Source organism: Pelodiscus sinensis, chromosome 7 (assembly GCF_052426305.1).
Source record: "Pelodiscus sinensis isolate ZL-2025 chromosome 7, ASM5242630v1, whole genome shotgun sequence".
Lineage (NCBI taxonomy): Eukaryota > Metazoa > Chordata > Testudines > Trionychidae > Pelodiscus > Pelodiscus sinensis.
Genome location: NC_143058.1, coordinates 2,173,752 through 2,198,659, shown reverse-complemented (window position 1 = coordinate 2,198,659; position 24,908 = coordinate 2,173,752). Strand labels below are relative to the sequence as shown.

General features: G+C 57.5%; 1 protein-coding gene across 1 annotated transcript; it reads left to right on the top strand.

Annotated features, from left to right (window-relative positions):
• The first annotated feature begins 19,195 nt into the window (after positions 1–19,195).
• On the top strand, positions 19,196–21,120 carry CDK5R2 (cyclin dependent kinase 5 regulatory subunit 2). The gene has a single exon (XM_075932941.2). It carries the CDS (start codon positions 19,327–19,329, stop codon positions 20,284–20,286), a length of 960 nt encoding a protein of 319 aa, XP_075789056.1. The 5' UTR covers positions 19,196–19,326; the 3' UTR covers positions 20,287–21,120.
• The last annotated feature ends 3,788 nt before the right edge of the window (positions 21,121–24,908 follow it).

Below are 24,908 nucleotides of genomic sequence, written 5' to 3'. Positions count from 1 at the left end.
TCTCTGATCTGCTTTTCTCTCCCCGCAGCACAATGGGGAACACGGCCCAGGGCCAGCACCTGCTCCCATCATGCTCAGGGCGCTAAGCTGGGCCGACACCAACTGCAGAGGAGGGCTCCAGGAGCAGCCCCAGCTGAGCTTTGAGGCCCAGGGCAGGGCAGGGTGAGTTGGGCTGCAGCATGGGGAAGCAAAGGAGTCTCCCCCAGCAGAGGGGAGGGCAGCATGGCCCGGGCTCCGAGCCGGACACATGGTGTGAGGTAGTGGCGTGCGGTGCACTCTGGCTGGGCACTCACTGGTCGCTAGGCTCGGGCTGTGGGTGACCCCTACTGGCCTGTGTCTGTAACTCTGCCCAGCAGAGGTCGCCCTGAGAGACCTCATGTCAGGTAGACCATGGCCCAACCGGTTCTCACCTGAGCAGGGATGGGGTCTGAACAAAGGGAGGGGGTGGCTTGGAGAAAGGGCAGTCTTGTCTGGGAAAACATGAAGGGAACAGACTAAGCAGAGTTCTTGGGGTTCAGAGTCCTGTGCACCCCTGCCGCAAGGGGTCTAAGGCTGCCAGCCCCCGACTCCTATGCCCACATGGTGCCTAGGCTGGGCTGTATCCTGGAGAAGCGATAAACCCTCCCTATTCTACTGGCTGGCGGAGTCTCATCTTGCTGTAGATGGGCTGCAGGGTCGGGGGGTATCCGACGCGCCGTCACACATGGTTATTACCCCAGGGAGCCGCTATCTCTCTTGGCCAGCCCAGAGGTGGAACCAGGGATACCCGAGCTAAGCATGAGCTGGAGACCCAGGCCCTCAGGCGAAGGTTGTACCAGCCTGGGCACAAAGGGCACCCAGCTCCTGGGTCAGGGCCCCCACTGCACCCATGGGGTGGAAAGACAATCATTAGCTACAGAAGCTGATTGAAAGGACAGGTTACAAACCACAGTTAATAATTCCACAATTTCCCACTGGAGTTCTTTCAGATCTCTCGGGTGGCTGCCATCCGGTCCTAGTGACTTGTCACTGTTACGTTTATCAATTTGTCCCAAACCTCCTCTAATGACACTTGAATGTGGGACAATTCCTCGGATTTGTCACCTAAAAAGAATGGCTCAGGCTTGGGAATCTACCCAATATCCCCCACCGTGAGGACGGAAGCAAAGAATTCATTCAGCTTCTTCGGAATGACTTTATTATTTTTGAGTGCTCCGTTAGCATCTCACTCATCCAGGGGCCCTAGTTGTTGCTGGCTTCCTGCTTCTGATGTACTTAAGAAGCATTTTGCTTTTACTTTTTTGAGGTTTTGGCTAGCTGCTCTTCAAACTCCTTTTTGGCTTTTCTTATATTTTTACATTTAATTTGACGGAGTGAATGCTCCTCTCTATTTTCCTCACTAGGATTTGACTTCCACTTTTTAAACAATGCCTTTTTATCTCTCACTGATTCTTTTACTTGGCTGTTAAGCCATGGTGGCACTTTTTTGGTTCTCTGAGGTATTTTTAATGCAGGGGATGTCGCATTCAATGCAGGGGATGTCGCATTGGCCAACAACAGCCACTAGAGGGCACCGCAGAGCCCAGCAGACCTTGGAGAGCGACTAGCTGCAGATGCTCCTGAAAAACCAGCTCTCCTTCCCACCACCCCCAACTCAAGGGCCCATGAATACGCCGTAATTCGGGGCTCGCTGTGGGTGAACCCATATGGCATCCCAGGGCCCGGGAAGGTTCCTTCAGATCAGGCCTGGTAACCTGAGGGGGCCCCAGCCAGACAGGCCAAGAGAGGGACCCCACTGACACCCCAGTGGCTGTGGCTGAACCCCAGCCAACACCTGGCAGGTGTGGTTGTGCTTCCTCTTGCCTCCCACATGTCCTTGTCCTTCCCCACTTCATCTCTTCTCTTCCCAGGCCTCTCCCACGGGCCAACAAGAGTCTGGCTCAGACAGCTGGGCAGCGGATTACGCAGCACGGCCCTGGGCCTGGGCCCAAGGAGCAGGGGTGGCCTCTGACTATAGGCAGACTCAGCCGTTGCCCAGGGCGCCCGGGGCACCCAACGATGAGTTCGGTCTATTGACGGCCGTGCAGGCGCGGGCGCCAATCATGTGTTGGGTGCCAGCTGCCGCCTCAGGCCACTCCTGCCAAGGAGGCAGCTGAAAGCAGTTGCCTAAACATCCTGCTGCTAGTTCGAATCTGCCAGGCCTCAGGGCGGCCGCTAACCACACAGCTGGGCCTCGGCAGCCAGTTTGCGCAGGAGTGTCGATGCCAGAGCCCGAAGCTGCGGTTTGGGATCTGTGCTGGCTCCCGCCCCTCTCAGGCTCAGCACGTAGGAAATGGACAGAGCCCCAGCATTGTCTAAGCCCCCCACCCCCACACAAGTTTCATCCCAAAGTGCCAGTAAGCAGAGCACTGGCAGTGAGAGATGCTCTCCCGCCCACATACCCTGCTGCCCCTGGGGGTGGTTTAGCTGTGCCAAGTGGAGAGCTCTCCCCCACTGGTATAGAGCAGCTACATGGGAGCCTTTACAGCATTCAAGCTGCCAGTCTAATGTCCAGGGTAGACAGAGCCTGAGTCTCCCCTAAAGCCTCCCTGACGGGTTTATTTCTACCCCAGCAATTTATTCCAGTGTTTCACCACCCGGACAGGCAGGAAGTTTTTCCTAATGTCCAACCTCAACCTCCCTTGCTGCAGTTTAAGCCCATTGCTTCTTGTTCTTTGTAACCACTGAGGGTAGGAGAATTTATCACCCCTACCCGCTTCTTTTTTTCTGGGCAAAATAATCTATGTCTCATAAGCCATGTTTTCTCACACTCTAATGATTTCTGTTGCTGTCCTCCAGACTGTCTCCAATTTCTCTACATCTTTCTTGAAATGTGGTGCCCAGAACTGGACACAAGACTCCAACTGAGGCCTAATCAGCACAGAGTAGAGTGGAAGAACGACTTCTCGTGTCTTGCTCACAGCACTCCTGTTCATGCAGCCCAGAGTCATGTTTGCTATGTCACACTGTTGACCTACATTTAGTCTGTAGGCCACTCTGACCCCTAGATCCCTTTCTGCAGGACTCCTTCCTAGACAGTGGCTTCCCGTTCTGTGTGAGAGAGACGGATTGTTCCTCCCTAAGTGGAGCACTTTGCATTTGTCCTTATTAAAACTATGCCCCTGTATAAAACTATGGTACACCCACATCTTGAATACTGTGTACAGATGTGGTCTCCTCACCTCAAAAAAAAATATTTTGGCCTTGGAAAGGGTTCAGAAAAGGGCAACTAAAATGATTAGGGGTTTGGAACAGGTCCCATATGAGGAGAGGTTAAAGCAACTGGGACTTTTCAGTTTAGAAAGGAGGAGACTGAGGGGGAATATGATAGAGGTCTATAAAATCATGAGTGGTGTGGAGAGGGTGGATAAAGAAAAGTTATTTATTAGTTCCCATAATAGAAGAACTAGAGGACACCAAATGAAATTAATGGGTAGCAGGTTTAAAACGAATAAAAGAAAGTTCTTCTTCACACAGCGTGTAGTCAACCTGTGGAACTCCTTGCCAGAGGAGGCAGTGAAGGCTAGGACTATAATAGAGTTTAAAGAGAAGCTAGATAATTTCATGGAGGTTAGGTCCATAAAAGGCTATTAGCCAGGGGATAAAATGGTGTCCTTGGCCTCTGTTTGTCAGAGGCTGGAGAGGGATGGCAGAAGACAAATCGTTTGATCATTGTCTTCGGTCCACCCTCTCTGGGGCACCTGGTGCTGGCCACTGTCGGCAGACAGGATACTGGGCTAGATGGACCTTTGGTCTGACCCAGTACAGCCGTTCTTATGTATGTTTATTAAACTTCATCCTGTTTACCTCAGACCCTTCCTCCAGTTTGCCCAGATCATTTTGAATGATGACCCATTCTCCAAAGCACTCGCCACCCCTCCCAGTTTGAGATCAGTTGCAAACTTTATCAGTGCTCTCTAGGCCATTATCTAAGTTACTGGTGAAGATATTGAGCAAAAATGGACTCAGGACTGTGACGGCGCATTGGGGTTCCATGCCTCCTGCATCCCCGTAGTGGCACGGACAGACTCCACCAGCCAGTAGAATAGAGGGAGTTTATTGCTTCTCCAGGATACAGCACAGCACAGATGGAATCTGGTTACAGGGCTGGCCTAGGATGCCTCAGCCCCCCTTGAGGTGGGGAAGACTGGGCCCCTAAATTCCAGCCCCTTCCCTAGGCTGCCTCCTCCATGATCCCAGCCAGAAAAACTCCCTGTCCCTTCCAGCCAGGGCTGACCTTGCCCTCCTTCCTTTGTTCAGCTCCCTGGGAGGTAACTGGTCGGACAGGTTCGGAGCCCCCTTGCATAATGACTCATCCCCTGCCCTGCTGGGCCGTGCTACAGCCAGCAGCCAGTGGAGGTCACCCACAGCCCACCACCCAGCATAGCAACCAGCAAGGTACCCCCCACTATGTCACAAGGACAAATCCTGCAAGACCCCCATTTATAGTATTCCAGCCAGTTCTGCACCCACCTTACGATAGATTCACATAGGCCTGTGGCTCCCAACTGGAGGTCCATGGACCGGTGCCAGCCCATGAACCGCTGGCTGCCAGGAAGTGGCAGCTGCCAGAGCTGAAGCTGGATGTTTGCAGCGGTGCAGCCATGGTGGCTGATTTTGCCTGGCAGTGGTGCTGGGACTGAGGTAGCGGCAGGAGGAGGCAGAGTAGGAGGTGCCAGGACTGAGGTGGCGGCAGGAGGAGGCAGAGTAGGAGGTGCTCCCCTCCCAGCCAGGTGAGATGGCAGCCTGGTCAGGGCCCTGCCCTCACTGCCTCTACCCATCGGGGAGTGAGAGGCGCTTGGGGAGGAGGGGGGAGAACTGTGACCACGCACACGTGCGAAATGCAGCCAGCGCCGGGCGGAAGGACACGGCCTTCTCTCGGGCCAGCCACAGTGAAGCAGGAAGCCCGTGGAGTGGTGGTGGGGAGCACGCTTTACGGGAGAGCAGGTAGACCTAGACGTGCACTGGTCCATGGGGCAGTAACGAAGCAGCAGGGGCCAGTGACCCGGCACATTCCTTGCTCAGCCCCATGCCAGGGGCACGGGGAACACCTGCTGGTGGAGCCGTTCAAGCCTGTGGCCCTGCCCTTGGGAGCTTGCAACCTCTATCTAAGCAGGACACTGGAGCTCCTGGCTGAGTCAGTGCAAGCAGGAGAGGTACCAGCCCATGGCAAGGTGGATCAGAGCAGGGGGCGCCCCTTGCTCAGAGAAGTATCCAGTGGGTCCCCACCGCCAGAGGAAACACTTGTAAACCAAGCAGCCTGCTTATTCCCCTCCCCCTGTGCGAAAGCAGGTGGCCCCGAGGGAGAGGGACCCCTGCATGATGCCTGTTCTAGTGACATTCGTCCACAGATCGGAAGGAAACCAAGAGGGCTGTTGGCCCCCAGACCGGTGTTGTGCACTGAGGTGTGTACGGCGGGCAGAGGGATGGGTGAGGCTTTGTCCTGCGACACCACAGATACAACCGACATGCCTCCCCCAGGACTCAGACCCCTTCCGTGCACGTCCCAGGCAGCTCACATGCCCAGCGGAGGCCCTCACAGCGCACCCCGAAGGCCAAGACACACAGGCCCCCGTGGAAGGGGAATCTCTTAGACCCCAATAAGGTGCCTGGCACATTCTTGTCAGGTGTTTTTGGTACACGATGGCGGGCCGGAGGGTTCCCAGTGACATCGGAACATGCTTTTCCCTGAGAAAAGTCCAAATCATAAAGAAAACACATCTGCAACGATTTCCAAGATTTCTCTTCCACAGGCCCACCCCCGAAAAAACAATCTGATATAACAATAATAGTTACAGAAAATCACGTATGGGAACATTGTATTTGCATATTTGCATAACATTATGTGTGAATATGCACATAAAATGTTAGCGGCCCGCCAAAAGTTTGTGAATGGGTTTGCCCGTCTGCGGCATAAAAAAAGGTTGCAGCCTACGTCAGCGTTTCCCATTTCCCCAGTGCATGGGAGATGGCCGGGGGAGCCTATGAAGAGCTTTACCAAAGTGAAGTGACACCACATCTGCTGCTTCCCCCGTGTGCACAAGGCCATCTCCACCAGCCAGGACCCCATGGAGCAGCCTGCGAGCCAATGCAAGCCATCCCACGGCCATCCCAGCCTTTCGCCCTCAGGGGGCAAACTACAGCAGGCTAGACACCCTTGCTCTGGTGGGAGCTCACAGGCATCCCAGGCAGGTGTAAGAGAGCACTCACCCCATCTCAGCTGGGCTCTTCCTGGCCCAGGGCCCCCCAGCATTGCCCACTACTGCCTTCACCCCCCACCAGGTCCTGTACAGTTGCCATAGCTCAGTATAACCCAGGTGGGGTCATGGAGGAAAAGAGCGAGGGGGGATTTGAGAGCAGCCTTCAGCTTCCTGCAGGGGGGTTCCAAAGTGGCTGGAGAGAGGCTGGTCTCAGTCGTGGCTGGTGGCAGAACAAGGAGCAATGGGCTCAAGTTGCAGTGGTGGAGGTGGAGGTTGGATATTAGGAAAAATGATTCCCCTAGGTGGTGGGGGAGCACTGGGCTGGGTTCTGTAACAGGTTCAGTGCTGTGTGTGAGCGCCCCTTGGTAGCTGAAGGGGTCTCGCTGTACCTGTCTGCAGGCAAGTCAAAGTCCAGTCCTTGGCTGAGGTTCAGACCCCCTCGTTTACCCGCTCACTCAGGCGTGGTTTGTAGGGGGTTGGGAGGGACCTAGACCCACCCACTCCACTGGCTTCCAGCCCAGGGACCCTATACGTAGCAGTTACCTGCCAAGTTTCAAAGTCAGTAATCATGATCATGTCCCTGGGCCACTTCCCCAGGGATGCCATTTCATCCAGCCCTTCTCTAGGGCCTTGTTGCTGAATTCTGCTTGTCCGGGGTTCCACAGAGTTAGACTCAGAGACTTTAAGGTCAGAAGGGACCATTATGATCATCTAGTCTGACCCCCTGCACAGTGCAGGCCACAGAATCTCACCCACCCCCTCCTAGAATAATCCTCTCACCTATATCTCAGATATCGAAGCCTTCAAATAGTTTAAAGACCCCAAGATACAGAGAATCCTCCAGCTGTGATCTGTACCCCATGCTACAGAGGAAGGCGAAAAACCTCCAGAGCCTCTGCCAATCTACCCTGGAGGAAAATTCCTTCCTGACCCCAAATATGGTGATCAGCTAAACCCTGAGCATGTGGGCAAGACTCATCAGCCCACCCAGGAAAAATTCTCTATAGTAACTCTATCATCTCTCCATTGATAATGAATGGTCAATTAGTTACCAAGAGAATGTTATCTCATCAAAAGATCCCCTTCATAAACCCATCTAGTTTAATCTTGAAGCCAGATAGATCTTTTGCCCCCACTACTTCCCTTGGAAGGCCATTCCAGAACTTCACTCCTCTAATGGTTAGAAACCTTTGTCTAATCTCAAGTCTAAACTTCCTATAGCCAGCTTATATCCATTTGTTCTTGTGTCCACATTGGTATTAAGCTTAAATAATTCCTCTCCCTCCCTGGTATTTATCCCTCTAATATATTTAAAAAGTGCAGTCATGTCCCCCCTCAGCCTTCTTTTGGTTAAGGTAAACAAGCCAAGCTCCTTGAGTCTCCTTTCATAAGACAGGTTTTCCATTCCTCGGATCATCCCAGTGGCCCTTCTTTGTACCTGTTCCAGTTTGAATTCATCCTTCTTAAACATGGGAGACCAGAACTGCACACAGTATTCCAAATGGGGTCTCACCAATGCCTTGTATAATGGCACTAACACTTCCTTATCCCTACTGGAAATACCTCGCCTAATACATCCCAAGACCGTATTAGCCTTTTTCATGGCCATGTCACAATGGCGGCTCATAGTCATCCTGTGATCTACCAAGACTCCGAGGTCCTTCTCCTCCTCCGTTACTTCCAACTGATGTGTCCCCAGCTTATAAAACTAAAATTCTTGTTATTAATCCCTAAATGTATAACCTTGCACTTTTCACTTTTAAATTTCATCCTATTGCTATCACTCCAATTTACAAGATCATCCAGATCTTCCTGTATGATATCCCGATCCTTTTCTGAATTGGCAATAGCTCCCAACTTTGTGTCATCCGCAAATTTTATCAGGACACTCCCACTTTTGGTGCCAAGGTCAGTAATAAAAAGATTAAATAAAATTGGCCCCAAAACTGATCCCTGAGGAATTCCGCTAGTAACCTTCCAACCTGAAAGTTCACCTTTCAGTATGACCCGCTGTAGTCTCCCCATTAACCAGTTGCTTATCCACCTCTCAACTTTCATATTGATCCCCATCTTTTCCAATTTAATCAATAATTCCCCATGTGGTACTGTATCAAATGCCTTACTAACATCGAGGTAGATTAGATCCATTGCATTTCTTTTATCTAAAAAATCTGTTACTTTTTCAAAAAGGGAAATCAGGTTGGTTTGGCACAATCTACCTTTTGTAAAACCATGTTGTAATTTGTCCCAATTGCCATTAACCTCAATGTCCCTAACTACTTTCTCCTTCAATTTTTTTTCCAAGACCTTGCATACTACAGATATCAAACTAACAGGCCTATAGTTACCTGGGTCACTTTTTTTCCCCCTTTCTTAAAAATAGGAACTATATTAGCAATTCTCCAGTCAAATGATACACCCCTGAGTTTAGAGATTTATTAAAAAATTTTGCTAATGGACTTGCAATTTCATGTGCCAGTTCCTTTAATATTCTTGGATGAAGATTATCTAGGGCCCCCAATTTACTCTCTTTAAGCTGTTCAAGTTTTGCTTTTACCTTGGATATGGTAATATCTACCTCCATATCCTTATTCCTATTTGTTATGTTGCCATTCTCCCTAAGCTCTTCATTAGTCTCATTAAAGACTGAAGCAAAGTATTTGTTTAGATATTGGGCCATGCCTAGATTATCCTTAACCTCCACTCCATCCTATTTATATGGCTATAAAACCTTTTACCATTGGTTTCAATTCCCTTTGCAAGGTTCAATTCTACCTGACTTTTAGCCTGTCTCACTTTGTCCCTACATGCTCTAACCTCAATAAGGTAGCTTTCTTTGCTGGTACCTCCCATCTTCTACTCCTTATATGCTTTCTGCTTTTTCTTAATCACCTCCCTGAAATGCTTGCTCATCCAGCTTGGTCTAACACACCTGCCTATAATTTTTTTCCCCTTTCTTGGGTTACAGGCTTCTGACAACTTCTGCAACTTTAACTTAAAATAATCCCAGGCCTCCTCCGCCTTTAGATCCATAAATTCTTTAGTCCTAGATCTTTAGCTGCAGGATCTAGCTCCACTCCCTTGTGAGGGCTCAGCTCCCATTCAGAGCTGTCCATGGTTCTGATGTTCCCTCAGCCAGCCCAGAGGTCTGCCTAGGTTGCACTCCAGGAAGGAACTAATTGGCCTTAGCTAGCAGCTCCTTATCTAGCAGCCTGCCACACCCTGATTGGCTGCTGTGAAGGCTGCCCCTCTACCCTGCTCGGAGGACCTCTCCACTGCTTCTGCTGCTGGCCAGGGTGCTGAAAGGCCTCCAGCGGAGAGGCTGGGTTTTGTCAGCCCCGTCACAGTTCCCTAGGAAGGGGGTGGAACCTCCATCCCTAGAGGTTTATGTCTGAGCTTTACAAACCCCTGGCTAGGATGATTGAGTTGGAATTGGTCCTGCTTTGGGCAGGGGGCTGGACTTGATGACTCCTGGGGTTTCTGCCAGCCCTGGGATTCTATAAGTAATTCCCACTCTTCCTCCACGGCCAATGCTCCATTAGCAGACAGTGACTGCCAGTCCCCAGGGACATGGGAGACTCCCACCAAACTGCTGGGTGTGGGTCCCAGAGCCTGAGCCCCCCCGGAGGATGCAGCAGGGTTTGGCCTGCAAACCAAACTGAGTATCTTCTGTGCAGGCTGCTGTCCTTTCCACTCAGCCACTTTCAGACTCTGACAGGCACTGATCCCCAGGGCCAGAGGGGGCCGTATGGCTCACCTGGTCTGACTCTGCCAGCATGTGGGACTGGCAGGCCCTGACCTGCCTGAGAGAGACACTCTCCAGCCCCCTCTGGAAAGCCTCCCGGGAAGGAGCTTCCAGCCCTCCTGGGGTATCTGCTCCACTGTGCTGCTGCATCGAGCTCTGCTCTGCTCTGCTCTGCTGGGACCCCGTTGCCCCTGGGGCAGAGGGACCATTGGTCACTGGGTCATTGGAAGGTAGGTGTCAATGTTGGGGCAATCGGGTCTGCTGTTGTCTTCTCAGGCACTCCCTAGATTTAGGATGTAGGCCCAGAAAGCAGGGCACCATTCACACCTGCCTCTGAACCTGCCCGAGAGCCAGCAGGCCCTTTGCACCCAGCTAGGGAACAGTGCAGCACCCAGGGAAACTGAGGCATGCACAGGCCTCCCTGAAAATTAACTTTTCCCACTGCCTCACCCAGCTTGCTCCTTAATGGAGAGAAAGGCCAGGCCTGTGGTTTCATGTGTGCATGAGGCTGGGACTGGTGAGATTTCGATTCACTTCCCGGCTCCATTACCAAACATCCCATGTGACCTGGGGCCAGTCACATCACCTCTGTGGGCCTCAGTCTCCCCAACTGTAAACCAGGGCTTGTACCCCTTTGTCTCCCATCCTTTGCCTGTGGGATGTGTAGGGTGTGAGAAGCTGTCTTGCCAGGCCACCAATGGCCACAAAGGGGCTGCTCTCTGCTGAGGTCTGTAGGCTCCAGGCCAGGGAAGACAAAGCTGGGGGGGGGGGCGAGTTCTCCCGCAGCCGAGGAGCAGCCTGCCTCTGGGGTGGGGTGCTGAGCAGAGCATCTGCTGGGGCCCTGCTAGAAAACCAACCCCCCTCCCGCAGCGAGGACATTTCTCAGCTGTTCCCCAGGACCTCAGCCAGCCCCCTCACTAGCTGTCAGTCTGCTGCCACCGGCCCGCTGCCAGCTGCCCCTCCTGCAAAGCCCCATGCTGAACATGGCCCCTCAAGGGGCAATACAGAAACAAACCCGGAACCCCCCTCTGCCCCTTCCAGGCAGCGACTCCATTTCCAATGGGTTCAACCCAGTCTCTCTGGGGGCTGGCATCTCCCCCCTCCCCGCATTTACTTGCCAGGGGCCAGCCACCTAATCACCTGCACATAGAGGCAGGTGAGTTAGCTGGGTTAATTCCTCCGGCTTCGCCCCTCCAACCAGCTGGGCTGCAGAATGAGACTGTCTGCGCCTGGCGAACACTGCAGCTGTGAGTGGAGTCAGCCCCGTTAAATGGACAGAGAGCAGCCCAGGGGCTCTGACTCGGAGCTGACCAGGCTTTGGGTCAATGAGAGCAGGCTGTGGACACTGGAATTTCCTCAGCAGGCAGGGCAGGGTATGGATGTGAGGACAGACCCTGTGTGTAGTGCTTCATCTGCGCCAAGGGGTGCCAGGCTGAACCCAGGCACTTCTGGGCCCAATAGTTCAGAGCTCGGCACCTCTGGGCCTGGCAGCTCAGAGCCTGGCACCTCTGGGCCCGATAGCTCAGAGCTCGGCACCTCTGGGCCTGGCAGCTCAGAGCCTGGCACCTCTGGGCCTACCACATCAGGTAGGAATGTAAAAAAATGAGCGAGTCCCAGCTGCTCATTGCTTGACCCCGGCAATTCTTCTGCTCCAATCCAGCCCTGCCCATGGCATCGCAGGCTTCCTTCATGTAGGTTTGTGCCACTTCCTGATTGGAGGAAAGATTAAAAACTAATTTTTGATAAGAACCCAGTCACTACTCTGCAGGAACCGCAGCCCACAGGCCTTTGGCTTCCCCCTCCGGGCCATGCTCCGGAGCCTGGTTCTCCTGCTCAAGCCGAGTGTGGTGAAACCAGGCAGTCCAAGGAGCACCTGTTTCCTGTCACTGCCTGGCTCTCACGCACCCCGTGTTCACATGCTGGCCCCAGTCCTTGCTAGCACCACACAGTCCACCCCGAAATCTCTCTCTCTCTTCTCCACCATAACCCCTCCACCGCCCATTCCCACCCCACTGGGCCTCAGTGTTCCAACCCCCCAACCTCCTTTCAGCCAAGCCCCTGGGGGCAGGGGGTTGGATGGGCCCAGAGGGCTGGGCTCCAATTCTGAGCAGCTGGCGGGGGGGGGGGGGCTCCCCTCTGTGCTTTCTGGATTCTCAGCTGCTTCAGGAGCTGAAACTTTCCAAAGCATGAGCTAGTCTGCTGTGGCCCTGGGGTGTAGCATAGGCCAGAAGTCCCACAGCACCAGGACCCTCCCCCCAGACTCTGGGGCCCAGCCACTGCCCCAGGAAAGAGCATCCAAGGGCTGCTTATGGCAGAACTAACACAGGACCCGCACGTCTCCCTGGCCCGTTGTCATCCAGTAACAGCCCCTGCGCATCGCTGTGGTGCCCATGGGGTGGAAACTGTCCCTGACTGTCAATTTTCACACACCTCCGTCCCCCGAGAAGGCTCAGCTGCAGGGTTTGGATCATGCCATTCCGACTCGGATCTAAGTTTGGATTCAAAAGCCCTCAACGTGCCAGGAGCCAGGGATCGGCCCAGTGCTGATCTAATTCTAATGCAGCACAGCTCGTGTTCCTCCTCCCCCCGCCCCGGGCCCAAAGTCACTTGCATTCTGTGCACGCCTGCTTGTTAATGTCACGCGGCGCGCGCTGTATCAGAGAGCATCATCGATACAGCCTCGCTGAAATTTTCATGAGCTGCACATTCCCCGCCGCGGCCTCTTCCGTGGCTGCAATCCCTGCGGTTATTCACATGCAGGAGGGCTCCTTTGCGCCGGGGAGGCTGAAGACAAGGGCTGGAAAGCAGATGCAGTGCAGAATGTCCTGGCCTTTGGGAAGAAGTCCTGCCCCCGGCATTTTGCCCTGGGTTGTCCGACCGATGGAGGGGAACGCTCTGTTGAGGGGAGACCAGGGGCTGTGCGGTTTCTCAATTGGCTGTCGAAATATCGAAAGGAGAGAGATGAATCTCCCCCGGCTGGCTGGAAATCACTGACATTTTTAGGAGACAGAGCCCTGCAAGGCCAGGGTGAAAGACCAAGTTTTGAGCGGAGGTCGTTGAGGCTTCACCACATGGTGCAACATTGGGCTCCAGCTGGAATCCCAGATTCCAGGTGCTGAGTGAGGCGTGGATTCCAGGTGTGGGGATGGAGCTGGCCATGGCTGGGGGTATTTGCACGGAGAGCCAGGGGCACTGTTCATCTTTTCTTCTCCCGCCTCGCTGGAGCAGTGTGGGGCCAGGCCGCAGGGCCTGGGGCCTGAGGAAAAGGCTGTGAGAGGGCAAACGCTGAGAGATGCCTGGTCACGAAGGCCGGGTGTGGGCAGGGGATATGCCAGCCCCTTCTCCAGCCCCACAGCTCCCCAGCCCGCAGCCCACCTGCTTTTCCCTTAAACGCCCTTGTGCCATAGTGGGGGGCTGTCTGCTCTGTAACCCAGGGTTCCCCTGTGCTGTGAGATTCCCACTGACTCACCCACATGTGCATTGGCCCAGACACCCAGTCCCAGCCTGAGCAGATAACAAGGCTCTTCCCAGGGGAGAGACAAAGGGAGGGAGGTGGAGACGGACACCTGGCTGGGGGGCAGGGCCTGGGAGCTGGGCAGTTTTTGGCTGGGATGACATGAAGAGAGGAGACTGAGCAGGGTGCTGGGAGTTGAGGGGGGGTGATGCACCCACCCCAAGGGTGCCAGCCCCTGACGCCTTATGTCCACACTGCATCTATGCTGGGCTGTATCCTGGAGAAGCAATAAACCCTCCCTATTCTACTGGCTGGTGGAGTCTCTGGCTGCAGACGGGGTGCAGGATCGGGGGGTCCCCGACGCGCCGCCCAACCCTCTTGTGCAAACTATGCGGAAGGGTTCAATTGGGGAACTAGCCCCCAGTCAAGTCCTGCCCGAGGTGCCACCGAGTGGTCAATCCTCCCCCCATCCTAGAGTGCACGGTCATGGCTGCCGGGCCCCTCTGTGCCTGGGAAACACTCAGCCGCTTGCTGCTGGGCCAAGCTGCGCTGGTCTTACCAGCTCGCTCCTGCCTGGCCTGCAGTAGATGGTAACGCTCATGTACCAAAGGCAAAACCAGGCGCTGAATTAGCACCTGCCAACCAGGGGGAGTCTCTCAGGGGTCAAGGCTCAAAGGAACCATCAGCTCCTCTCGTCTGACCCCCTGGATAGCCAAGGCCTCTCCAGCACCCCCGCTCTGGAGCCCAAGGACCTGGAGCGTAGCTACGCAGCAGAGAAAACCCACAGCTGGCCCATGCTGTTACCCCAAAAATATTCTCACTGGAGACCACCCAGGGTTACACTAGCATGGGTTTATTTCCACTAGGTAAAATTAAAGAGGAGAAAGCAGCCACCAAAGGTTTAAGCTAAAGAAGATAGAACGCACGCTCTCTCTCTCTCGCACACACACAGACAAGCAAGCAAGCACACACCCCTCCAGTCATTCACTCATTCACACCCATTCATTCCTGCCCTCAGGCACTCACACACTTACACAAACATATGGGTTGCAGAAGGAGCCAAGGTATGTGAATACTGGAGGGTCTGTCTGCTCATCATGGCTGGGGAAGCTGGTCAGGAGGAAAGACACTGGAGGGGAGCTTCTCAGGATCAGTGGAAGGCTCACATGTGCTCCTTCTCTTTATATAGTGTCTGAATGGCTCCTGTGACTCATTCAACTTGTCATCAGGGAGCATGCCCAGACTTCCCTTTATCCAGCAAAGAGCATGCCCAGACTTTGATGACTCATTGCCATGTGGTCCATTGTTCCAAGCCTTCTTCAAACACACTCACACTCACACTCTCTCTCCATTCACTGTGAAGAATGCAGCTTAGGGAAAGGTACAAGCAAGGAGGTTGCACGTTACAAAGATTACAAAGTTGCAGTTTATAGTAAGTTTGAGAGTTACACAGATTGCAAAGATTGACAAGGATCACAATAAGTTGAAGTTTAAAACCTTAGACCTAACAGTTTGGTGTAGCTTTAGAAAATCCATGTATACAAGTCTAGTGAGCTCAGGCAGCGCTTTTGTATGCAACACATGTCATCCTCTAGCACAGTTTCTCAACTTTTTTTTATAAAGTCCCCCCTTTAAAAAAAAGTATAAGTACCCCCAGGACCTACAGTTTTCAGACACACACACTTTTTTCACCCATTGCAACACATTTATTGAAACAACTAAATCGTAGCCGGGCGGGCGATGACATTTTTGGGTGTAAAAAGTACACAAATAATAAAGCGCTGTCAAACGTCAAACAAAAATTCAGTTTTCTTCCAATTTCAGTTGTGTTGACGCACCCCCCAGACTTCTCTGGAGTCCCCCAAGGGTACTCGCAGCACTGGGTGAGAAACACTGCCCTAGCGCAGGGGTGGGGAACCTACGGCCCAGGGGCTGGATGTGGCCCCCGGCTTGCCTGGATCCAGCTCCTGAAGTTCAGGGCCCCCCAACATTGGGCAGCAGTGGGCGCTGGCACTCCAGTCCCCGCCGCAGGGCTGGAACACACTAGACTGGGCCCCCCCGCCTAGGCTATGGTGTGCCAGTGGAATGTGGGGAGAGTCTTTCTCCTTCGTAGCTGGGGGCCATTTTTTTGTGCTTCGTACTTGTGCGCCCCCGACTGATTTTTCTGTGGGTCAGCAGCCACCCACCCAAAAGAGGTTCCCCACCCTTGCCCTAGGGCCCTACTGCAAGGAAGCAGCCCTGCAGCCTGCACCGGTGTGGGCCTGCACAGGCAGCCGAGGGGTTGCTTTGCTGTGCAGGCACACGCTGGGCTAGGATTTCAGCCGTTTGCTGCTGGGCGCCCCAGGCAGAGATCCAGAAGGCCCCGTGGGCTTCCCTGTGTCCACCCGCTGGGCGCTATGCTTGGGCTGTGGGCTGTGGGCTGTGGGTAACCCCTTCTGGCCTGTGTCTGTAAGTACTGCCCAGTGGGGGGTCACCCCTGAGCTCCAGCACGCAGACAATGGCCCACTGGGGTTCTCACCTAAACAAAGGAAGGGGTGGGGCTACCTGGGGGATGGGTGTTAGGTGGTGTTGGGGAGAGACAGTCTTGGCTGGGAAAACATGAAGAGAAGAGACTAAGCAGAGTGCTGGGGGCTCAGGGGCCGGTGGACGCCTGCCCCAAGGGGTCTGATGCTGCCTGGCCCTGACTCCTTATGTCCACATCACGTCTCTGCTGGGCTGTATCCTGGAGAAGCAATAAACCCCCCTGCTCTACGGGATGGCGGAGTCTCATCTTGCTGCAAACGGGGTGCAGGGTCGGGGGGTCCCCGACACACCACAACACCCTGCCATGGCAGGGAATTGACAAGAGCCAACAGGCAGCCCCCACCCTGGTTTCAGGGGAATGTGAGCCCCCATCGGCCCCCCCTCCAGGCTCTGCCACTCTGAGTGGAGGAAATTCCTTCCCTACCCCACATCTGGTGATTAGCCAGACTGGAGCACATGAGCAAGCCCCACCAGCCAGGCCCCTAGGAGGAGGGTTCACTGAGCCACCTCCAAGCACTGGCCCGCCTAGCCCAGCATCCTGGCACCCACTGAAGCCCCAGAGGAAGCAGGAAAACAGCCAGCTACCGCTGACGGAGAGGGAGATTCCCAGGCCAGCAGGGACCATAGTGATGATCTGGTTGAACCCCCTGTAAAACCCTGGCCAATGACCCTCCCCCCCCCCCCCGCCTGCCCACCCACCCGCCACCTCCGCCTCTGTGCCTGGAGCGGAGCTAGTGGAGAAACACCCAGTCGTGACTTTCAAACGGTCAGGGAGCCAGAACCCACCACCACGCTGCAGACTGTTCCCATGGTCGGCGCCCCTCCCTGCCAGTCATGCACATGTGCTTCCGGGCTGCCTCTGTATCAGAGGCAGCAGTGTGGGGTGCCAGGCGGGAGCTGGTCCATGAAGGGAGCCAGTTTAAAAAACAATTCCCCTCGCGGACCGACTTCCTGTTGCCCCTCACTGCTGCTTCTGATACAGAGGCAGCAGTGCAGGGTGGCAGCAGCCCCTGTCCGGGGGGAGGGGGGGCACGTGTCTGAGCTCCCAGATCTGGCATGAGCCGGAACTGAGCTGGGCTCCCTGCCCGCCTGGCTCCTAATACACTTGAAATGCACAGCCGCAGTGGGGGTAGGTTCCAGACCCGGCACGAGCCAGGACTCAGCTGGGTTACTGGCCAGCCTGCTAAAAAATGTACTGGTGAGGAGGGGTGTGTGACAGCACATTGGGGTTTCCCCATCTCCTGCACCCCCATAGTGGCATGAACAGACTCCACCAGCCAGCAGAACAGAGGGAGTTTATTGCTTCTCCAGGATACAGCCCAGCACAGATGGAATCTGGTTACAGGAACTAGGGCTAGGAGGCCTCAGGGCCCCCCCTTGAGATGGGGGGTGGCTGAGCCCTACAATCCCACCCCCTTCTCCCCTGCTTCCCAGACAGAAACTGCCTCACTTCCAGCCCTGCCCCCCAGACAGGGGTTGGTCTCCACCTGCCTCCCTTTGTCTCTCTCCCTGGGAGGCGACCTGTCGGACAGGTTGGGAGCCCCTTGCCTAGTGACTCATCCCTGCCCTGTTGGGCCTTGCTACAAATAGTTGCCAGTGGAGTCACCCACTGCCCAAGCCCAGCAACCAGCAAGGCCCCCCCATAGCACACTGGGTTACAGAGCAGACAGCCCCCCACTACATCACAGGGGGGATGCGTATAGTCTATAGCATTAACTATAATGGTCAATCTGTTAATCGACTGCACTATTACACCCCTAGTTCTGGGGCACGGGATGGCTGCACAAGGCTGTTGGGGAGGACCCCCCATCTCTTCTTTCCCTCCACCTGAGCCCAGCTGGGAAGCAGGGACATTCTCCTGCCTGGGGGGGGGGGGTTCATTGTACCTCCCAAAAAGAGGGAAATAGGGCTTTCTGGGCCCCAGAGTCAGGCTAGGGCTGGAACTGCAACTGGATCACCTCCCTGCTGCTGTCGGGGTGTGTTAGAGCCCCTGGGTCCATGTCAATGCAGCCTGGGATCCGTGGATGGTCCCAGATGCTGCTCCCCATATTGGCTTAGGGGGAGACCCTCAGATAATGCCCAAGGGGGTTGGAGTCTTCTTCATGCAGCTATCCTACCAGTGCCCCTGGCAGCAGCCTTAGGGGGGTGGCTGGTGGAGCCTGGCATACAAGAGGTGTCTGCTGCCCTCCATCCCAGAGGTGGCTGCATTTTGGCGGTGAACATAATAACTAGGTCTGACCATGGTCCATCTTGCCTAGTGTCCTGGCTCTGGCAGTGGCCAGCTCCGCAGCTTCAGGGGGAGCACACAGAGCTGGGCAACTAAGGAGCAATCCACCTGTGTCTTCCACTGCCAGCTTCCAATAGAGATTTGGGGACACCCAGAGCAGAGGGCTGTGTCCTTGGCCCTCTTGGCCAATAGTCACCGATGGACCTGTCCACTGGGAACTTCTCCAGGTCTTTTTGGAACCAAGTTCTACTTGTGATCTTCACACCATCTCCTGGCGAGGAGTTCCACAGGTGAACTGTGGGCTGTGTGGAAAGAGTGGTGCCTCTTGTTTGCATTAAAGGGGCTGCCCAGTCACTGCCTGGGTTCACACAGGGTGTGCGAGAGTAAACACTTGGCTTTTCACAATTGCTCAGTAATAGGCTTCTCTCCTAGCCCCTCCCCCATCCAAGCTGAACAGCCCCCGCCCTTCTCAGCTGGCTGCTGCTCCGACCCCCTGAGCGTCATGGGGACCTTTCCGGCCACCCATGGCCACTCGGAGCCGGGAGGGGGGCGGGCTGGGACGGTCGCAAGGGCCTCTCGGACAGCTGCGTTCGGGGGGGGGGGGGGGAGCTGGGGCGGATGGGTACCGTGGTCCCTTCCGGCCCTGGGACGGATGAATCCCCCCAGGTAGCCCGGGATAACAACACCCCCCGCTGTGCATTGCTGGGGTCAGCCGGGGACGAGGCTCGTCACGGGTGGGAGCCATGAATGCCCCCCCTCTCCGATACGAAGCCCCCATTTCACAGCCTTTCCGGGTTAAGGTGGCCCTGGGGAATCTGCCAGGGAAAGCGCCTCCCGCCTTCGCCCTCCCGCTCCCCGCCGGGCTGCTCCCGGGGGCCCTAGGTCCAGGCCAGCCGCCTGGGCTCCCCCGCCAGCCCCGAGCCGGAGGCCCCCACAGTGGGGGCGGGCCTTGCAGCGCGCCACGGGGAGAGCCCGGCTCGGATTGGCTGCGCCAGGAGAGGCGGGCCGCGGCGGGGCCGGGGCTGGTGCAGCAGCTGGTGCAGAGCGCAGATCGGGCGCAGCATCCGCAGCGGCGCGTCCTCCGGCTCCACCCGGCCCCCTCCCATGGCCAGTGCCTGCTTCCGGCTGCCAGCCGCGCCCTAGACAGCCCGGAGCGAGGATGGGCACGGTGCTGTCCCTCTCGCCCCCTGCCGCCTCGGGGAAGGGCGGCGGGGGCACCGCGGGTCCAGAGGCCGCCCAGACCAGGGCGCACGGGAAAGGCGAGAGCCGGTTGAAGCGGTCCGGGGTGCTGATCTCCGCCCTCACCTGGAAGCGCCTGGTGGCTGTCTCGGCCAAGAAGAAGAAGGGCGCCAAGAAGGTGACCCCCAAGCCGGGCAGCGCGGGGGCCCCGGCCCAGCCCGACCCGCTGGTGCAGCAGCGCAACCGCGAGAACCTGCGCAAGTCCCTGGGCGCGCCGCAGGAGGGGGGCGCCAAGCCCGGGCCCCTGGCCGTGCCGGTGCCCACGGTGCCCGCCCCGCAGGAGCTGCAGCCGGGCGGGGGCAAGCCGCCGCCTCCGCCCCCGCCGCCACCGCCGCCCGGCAGCCGCGCCCCGAGCTCCCCGCGCCGGGTGGTGGTGCAGGCCTCCACCGGCGAGCTGCTGCGCTGCCTAGGCGACTTCGTGTGCCGCCGCTGCTACCGCCTGAAGGAGCTGAGCCCCGGCGAGCTCATCGCCTGGTTCCGCAGCGTGGACCGGGCGCTGCTGCTGCAGGGCTGGCAGGACCAGGGCTTCATCACGCCGGCCAACCTGGTCTTCGTGTACCTGCTGTGCCGGGAGGCGCTGCGTGGCGAGGAGATCGGCAGCCCGGCCGAGCTCCAGGCCGCCTTCCTCACCTGCCTCTACCTGGCCTACTCCTACCTGGGCCACGAGATCTCTTACCCGCTCAAGCCCTTCCTGCTGGAGGGCGACAAGGAGCGGTTCTGGGCGCGCTGCCTGGCGCTCATCCAGCGCCTCAGCGCCAAGATGCTGCAGATCAACTCGGACCCGCACTACTTCACGCAGCTCTTCCAGGACCTCAAGAGCGAAGGGGAGAGCGGCGGCCGGCGGGACTCCAAGCACTGGACTATCAGCCTGGACCGCTAGGGGGCGCCCTCCCCTCCGCCCGGCTGCCCGCCAAGGGGAGAGCCGCGGGGCTGGGGAGCAGCCGGGCTCCCCGTCCCCCTCCAGACACTGCTCGGAGCCGCCCGAGACAGGCCTTGGGGGAAGGGGGCACTGCCGGTTCGCTTCTCCCGGGGCTGGGGAGGGAGGGGCTGCTCTGCCGAGGGGAGGCCCGCTGCCCCCCCAAGGGGCGCGTGGCAGAGCAGAAGGGGTGGCGGTGACTTTTCCTCCCAAGCGCCTGGATGTGGGGGGCTGCGGCTGGCCCGAGGCGCGACTAGCCAGGCCCTGGCTTTCAAAGGGGGAGGTGGCAGCCGCTGCACGCTCCGGTGTCCCCTTCCCGGGAGGGGCCCCGAGCCCAGCGGAACCCGAGGGCTCTTGGCGGCTGCTGTGAATCACAGCACGGAGGGGGCAAGAATCTTGCATTTTTTTTAAACGAACAAATCGCTCTAACCTTGCATGCGAGTGTCCGTCCTTTCGACAGCGAATGACTCGGCCATTGCGGGTGTCACGCGCGACGCTGCCATCCCAACGCCCCTGGTTCCCGGCTCCGGGGGGGGGGGGCACATGAGCCCGGCCAGCCCTGGCTGGGCCCTCCTGGAGACATCACATCTCCTTCGGTTCCCCTCCCCTCCGCCCGCTCTCGGGGGCTGGGGCGGCCTGGCCCCCGCTGCCTGTTCTGGAACTCCGAGGCCAGCTGTTCGCCGTGCCAATGCTGCTGAAATGTACAAAGCGGAAGCATATTGTTTTATATTGTATACTGCAGAGAGAGATAAACCTGCCGAGCCCAGAGCCCTGCGGAGTGCGGTGGATTGATTGGAGTTTCTTACTCGGGGGGGGGGGGGGAATGGATACCTGGAGGGGGCGCTGACTGTAAATAAATGTGGGTTCTGGGGTGAGCTCGGCCGTGCATGCCCTTGGCTATTGACTGCTCCCTAGCAGCTAGCTGCTTGGCCCTGCTAGCCATCTCCTGGCCCGCCTGCGCTCAGACCTGGCTCCCAACGGATCTCTCTCCCCTCCCTCAGTGGATTGCTGCGGCGGGGGGGGGGGGGGGGGGGGGATACAGATTTCAAACAGCCCCCTTCCGTCTGTGGTGAATAACCCAGAGACCCGTCCCCTGCAATCCCTCGCACCTCCCCCAATCACCCGGGAGTGGGAACGGGGCCTATCTGCGGGGTTTCCCAGCGCCCGCCCCTCTCCCGCCGCGGCATGTGCTCTTCCCAGACAGGAAGTCTGGCTGGAGCCCGCCAGCCTCATTTGCATTCTCCGCGCCGCGCCCCCGCCCCTGTCGTGCGGCACCAAGCCCCGCGGTTCCAGCAGGCCGCGTTCCCCGGGGATGTGTAACAAGCCAGCCCCGCTGCATTGTGTCTCCCCTCGGGTACCCGCGATCCGCAGGGGCCAGCACAGACCGGGGAGCCCGGGGCGAGGCCTGGCCGACGCGTGGGGTCAGGCTTCGGTCTCATCCCGACTACTGGCCGGAGCGGCTGGAGGCGGGGGGCGGGAGGGGCCCGGAGGCGGGGGGCGGGAGGGGCCCGGGGGTTCGGCGAAATCCGGGGGATTGCTCCGCGCGGGCTGCACTGGGAATAGCCGTGGCGCGTGGGCGCTGTCCAAGGTGCTGAAACGGCTGCTCTGCTTTGTCTTGCTTGGCCGTCCCTGCAGGCTGTTTGGGCGGCAGGGCCCGGCCTGCCCCTTGCACCCAGCGCGGGACTCTGTCTCTGGGGCTGGCCCTGCACAGTGCGGGGGGGGAGGGTGTGACGGCGCGTCGGGACCCCTGATCTTGCACCCGGTCTGCAGCAGGATGAGACTCAACTAGCCAATAGAATAGAGAGAGTCTATTGCTTCTCCAGGATACTGCACAGCATAGACCTGATGTGGTTACAGGAGGCAGGGCCAGGCAGCCTCTGACCCCTTGGGGGATGGGTCCACAGGCCCCGGAACCCTCAGTACTCAGCTTAGTCTCCTCTCTCCATGTTTCCCAGCCAAGACTGTGCAGCTCCCAGGCCCTGCCCCCCAGCCAGGTGTCCGTCTCCGCCTCCCTCCCTTTGTCTCTCCCCCTGGGAAGAGCCTTGTTATCTGCTCCGGCTGGGACTAGGTGTCTGGGCCAATCCACATGTGGGTGAGTCTCTGGGAATCGCTCATCACAGCATAGGGGAACCCCGGGGTTACAAGCAGACAGCCCCTCACTACGCCACAGGGGGGCACAGCTTGGATACTAGGTGTGACAGACCGGGCCAGGTCTGGGCACAGCTGAGGGCATCCGCTTAGGGCAAATTGCTCAGACTCAGGGCTCCTTACAACCCCAAACTGGAGACCTTTCCAAATAGGCCACAAACTAGTCCCACTGAGCGCTTCAGCTGCCAATCTGGCCAGCCAGAAGCCTCATGAGCAAAACCCCTCGGACACCCCAGCTCTCCCTGTGCCCCAATCAGCCCTGGGCCTAACACACAGGTTAGAACTCAATCTCTCATTCGACACCTCATGTGGCCCCCTTTGTACCAACTTTTGAGGCAAACACCCTCCCACCCTCCCACGGGTGCAGCAGTGACCTGTCTGATCCCCTTAAAATCTGGTGATGTACCACTAGGGTGAGGAGAGGCCTGTCCATGCCTGGCCACCGTGCCATCTGGAAGCGCAGCAGGGAGCAGGGGGCCCAGGGCTGCCTGCACTCCCAGGGGCTGGTCTCCAGCCTGGAGCTCTGTCTTGTGGCCATCTCATCCCAGCTGCCTTGGGTGAGCCCTGAGCCTGCCTGCCAGGGAATGTGTGCAGGATGTTCCCGTGCAGCCCATATGCAAGCAGTGTCCCCTCACTTCCCCATTCCCACAGCTCTGCACCCTGCTGGACGCGCCTTTCACCCACCTGGCCTGCATCCAGTGGAGCACCCTGCTGGGAAACCCACAGTCCCCGATGTGAGGAAGTGGGGAGTTTTGAGGGTTCAAAGGGGGGTTGCATACAGGGGGCTCAGTGCCCAGCAGTTACTGGTTTAATGTGACAAAGGGGGGGAGTTTGTTGTTGCAGAGAACAGCCCAGAGTTGGAGCCGTGGTGTCTGGTACCCTGGTGACCCCGACCCTGCTTGGAGGACACGGCCAGTTCTGGCCAGATGACAGACAATAGGCTGCAGAGAGGGACCCGGCAACCAGACCCAGCTGACCCCAGTGAGGGGAGAACATTGGATGGAGGAGAAGAGGCGGAGAAGAGGCGGCCCGGGTGACCCCCTTACCTGGGGAGAAGACAATGGATGGGGGAGGGGCTGTTGCTGGGGGTATTGGAGGCTCTGCTGGGAGACTGGGTTGTTGTTGTTTTGGGGACTGAGGACAGAGCAGGCAGGACTCAACTGGCTGCAGGGAGACTGACGTGTGGGCTGAGGGCCCAGGCCGACTGGCCTCAGAGACCCGTTGTTGTGTTCAAAGCTCAATAAACCCTTCTGTTTTGTGCTGGCTGATAGTTGCTCTGGTCTGGAGAACAGGGGGGCACCGTTCCTTCTGGGAGTGGAGGCCCCAGGGGCCAGAGAGAGTGGACCCCCCCAGAGGGGCTCACAGTGGAGGCAGGTGGCTGAAGGCCCTGAAAGGCGCCATCCCGGAGGCAGAGGGGCGGACCCCCCAGGTGAGAGTGGGCCCCCCAGAGAGGGTCGCTGCACTGGAGTGGACTCCCTGAGAAAAGGCTGCCACACTGGAGGGGGGGGGAGTCCGCCCAGGAGCCAAGGAGCCAAGTGTGGGCACGTCCTGTGATCCATGACACCACAGCCCCCAGCCCAGGTGCCAGAGCCTGCTTAGTGCCTGGGAGACCCTGCTTCCCAGCTCCCCCTCTATTTGCCCCTCTCACCTTGCACCCCAGGGCCACCAGGGGCCACCTCAGCTCCCGGCCCGTGCCGAGTGTTGAGTGCGATTCCACCCCAAGAAGAATGGGTGGACATTCCGCACCCCCAAACCAATCCCTGGGGCCACCCTTGCTCCTTTGGGTGCCACAGACAGGTGTGTGTGTGGGGAGGGGGAGTTCTGGCTGCAGAGTGGGGAGGGCACACTGTTAATTCAGTTCCAATCCAGATCAGTGTGCAAACCCGGAAAGCCAGACTGACATGGCGGGGAGGCGTGTGGAGCGAGTGTGAATGCCCAGCCCCCCAAGAACCTCCTATTGAGGATCCCACCTTCTGGCTTTGGGGCAACATCACCCAGGCCAAGCACTTCCCAGAGGAGACCCCCAGGGAGGGAACAAGCATGTCCCCGTTGGTGGGGAGCTAAGGACAGAGCAGTGAAATGACCAGCCCACAGTGCCTGTGGTGGTGCATTGGGGTTCCCCTGCCTCCTGCACCCCTGTAGTGGCACAAACAGACTCCGCCAGCCAGTAGAACAGGGGAGTTTATGGCTTCTCCAGGATACAGCCCAGCACAGATGGAATCTGGTTCCAGGGCAGGCCTAGGATGCCTCAGCCCCCTTGAGATGGGGGAGCCTGGGCCCCTAAATCCCAGCCCCTTGCTTAGGCTGCCTCCTCCATGATACCAGACAGAAACTAAAACTCTCCTCCAGCCCTGCCCCCCAGCCAGGTGCTGGTCTCCGCCCTCCTTCCTTTGTCTCTCCCTGGGGGGGCTGAGCCTGGGTATCTGGGTTAATCCACA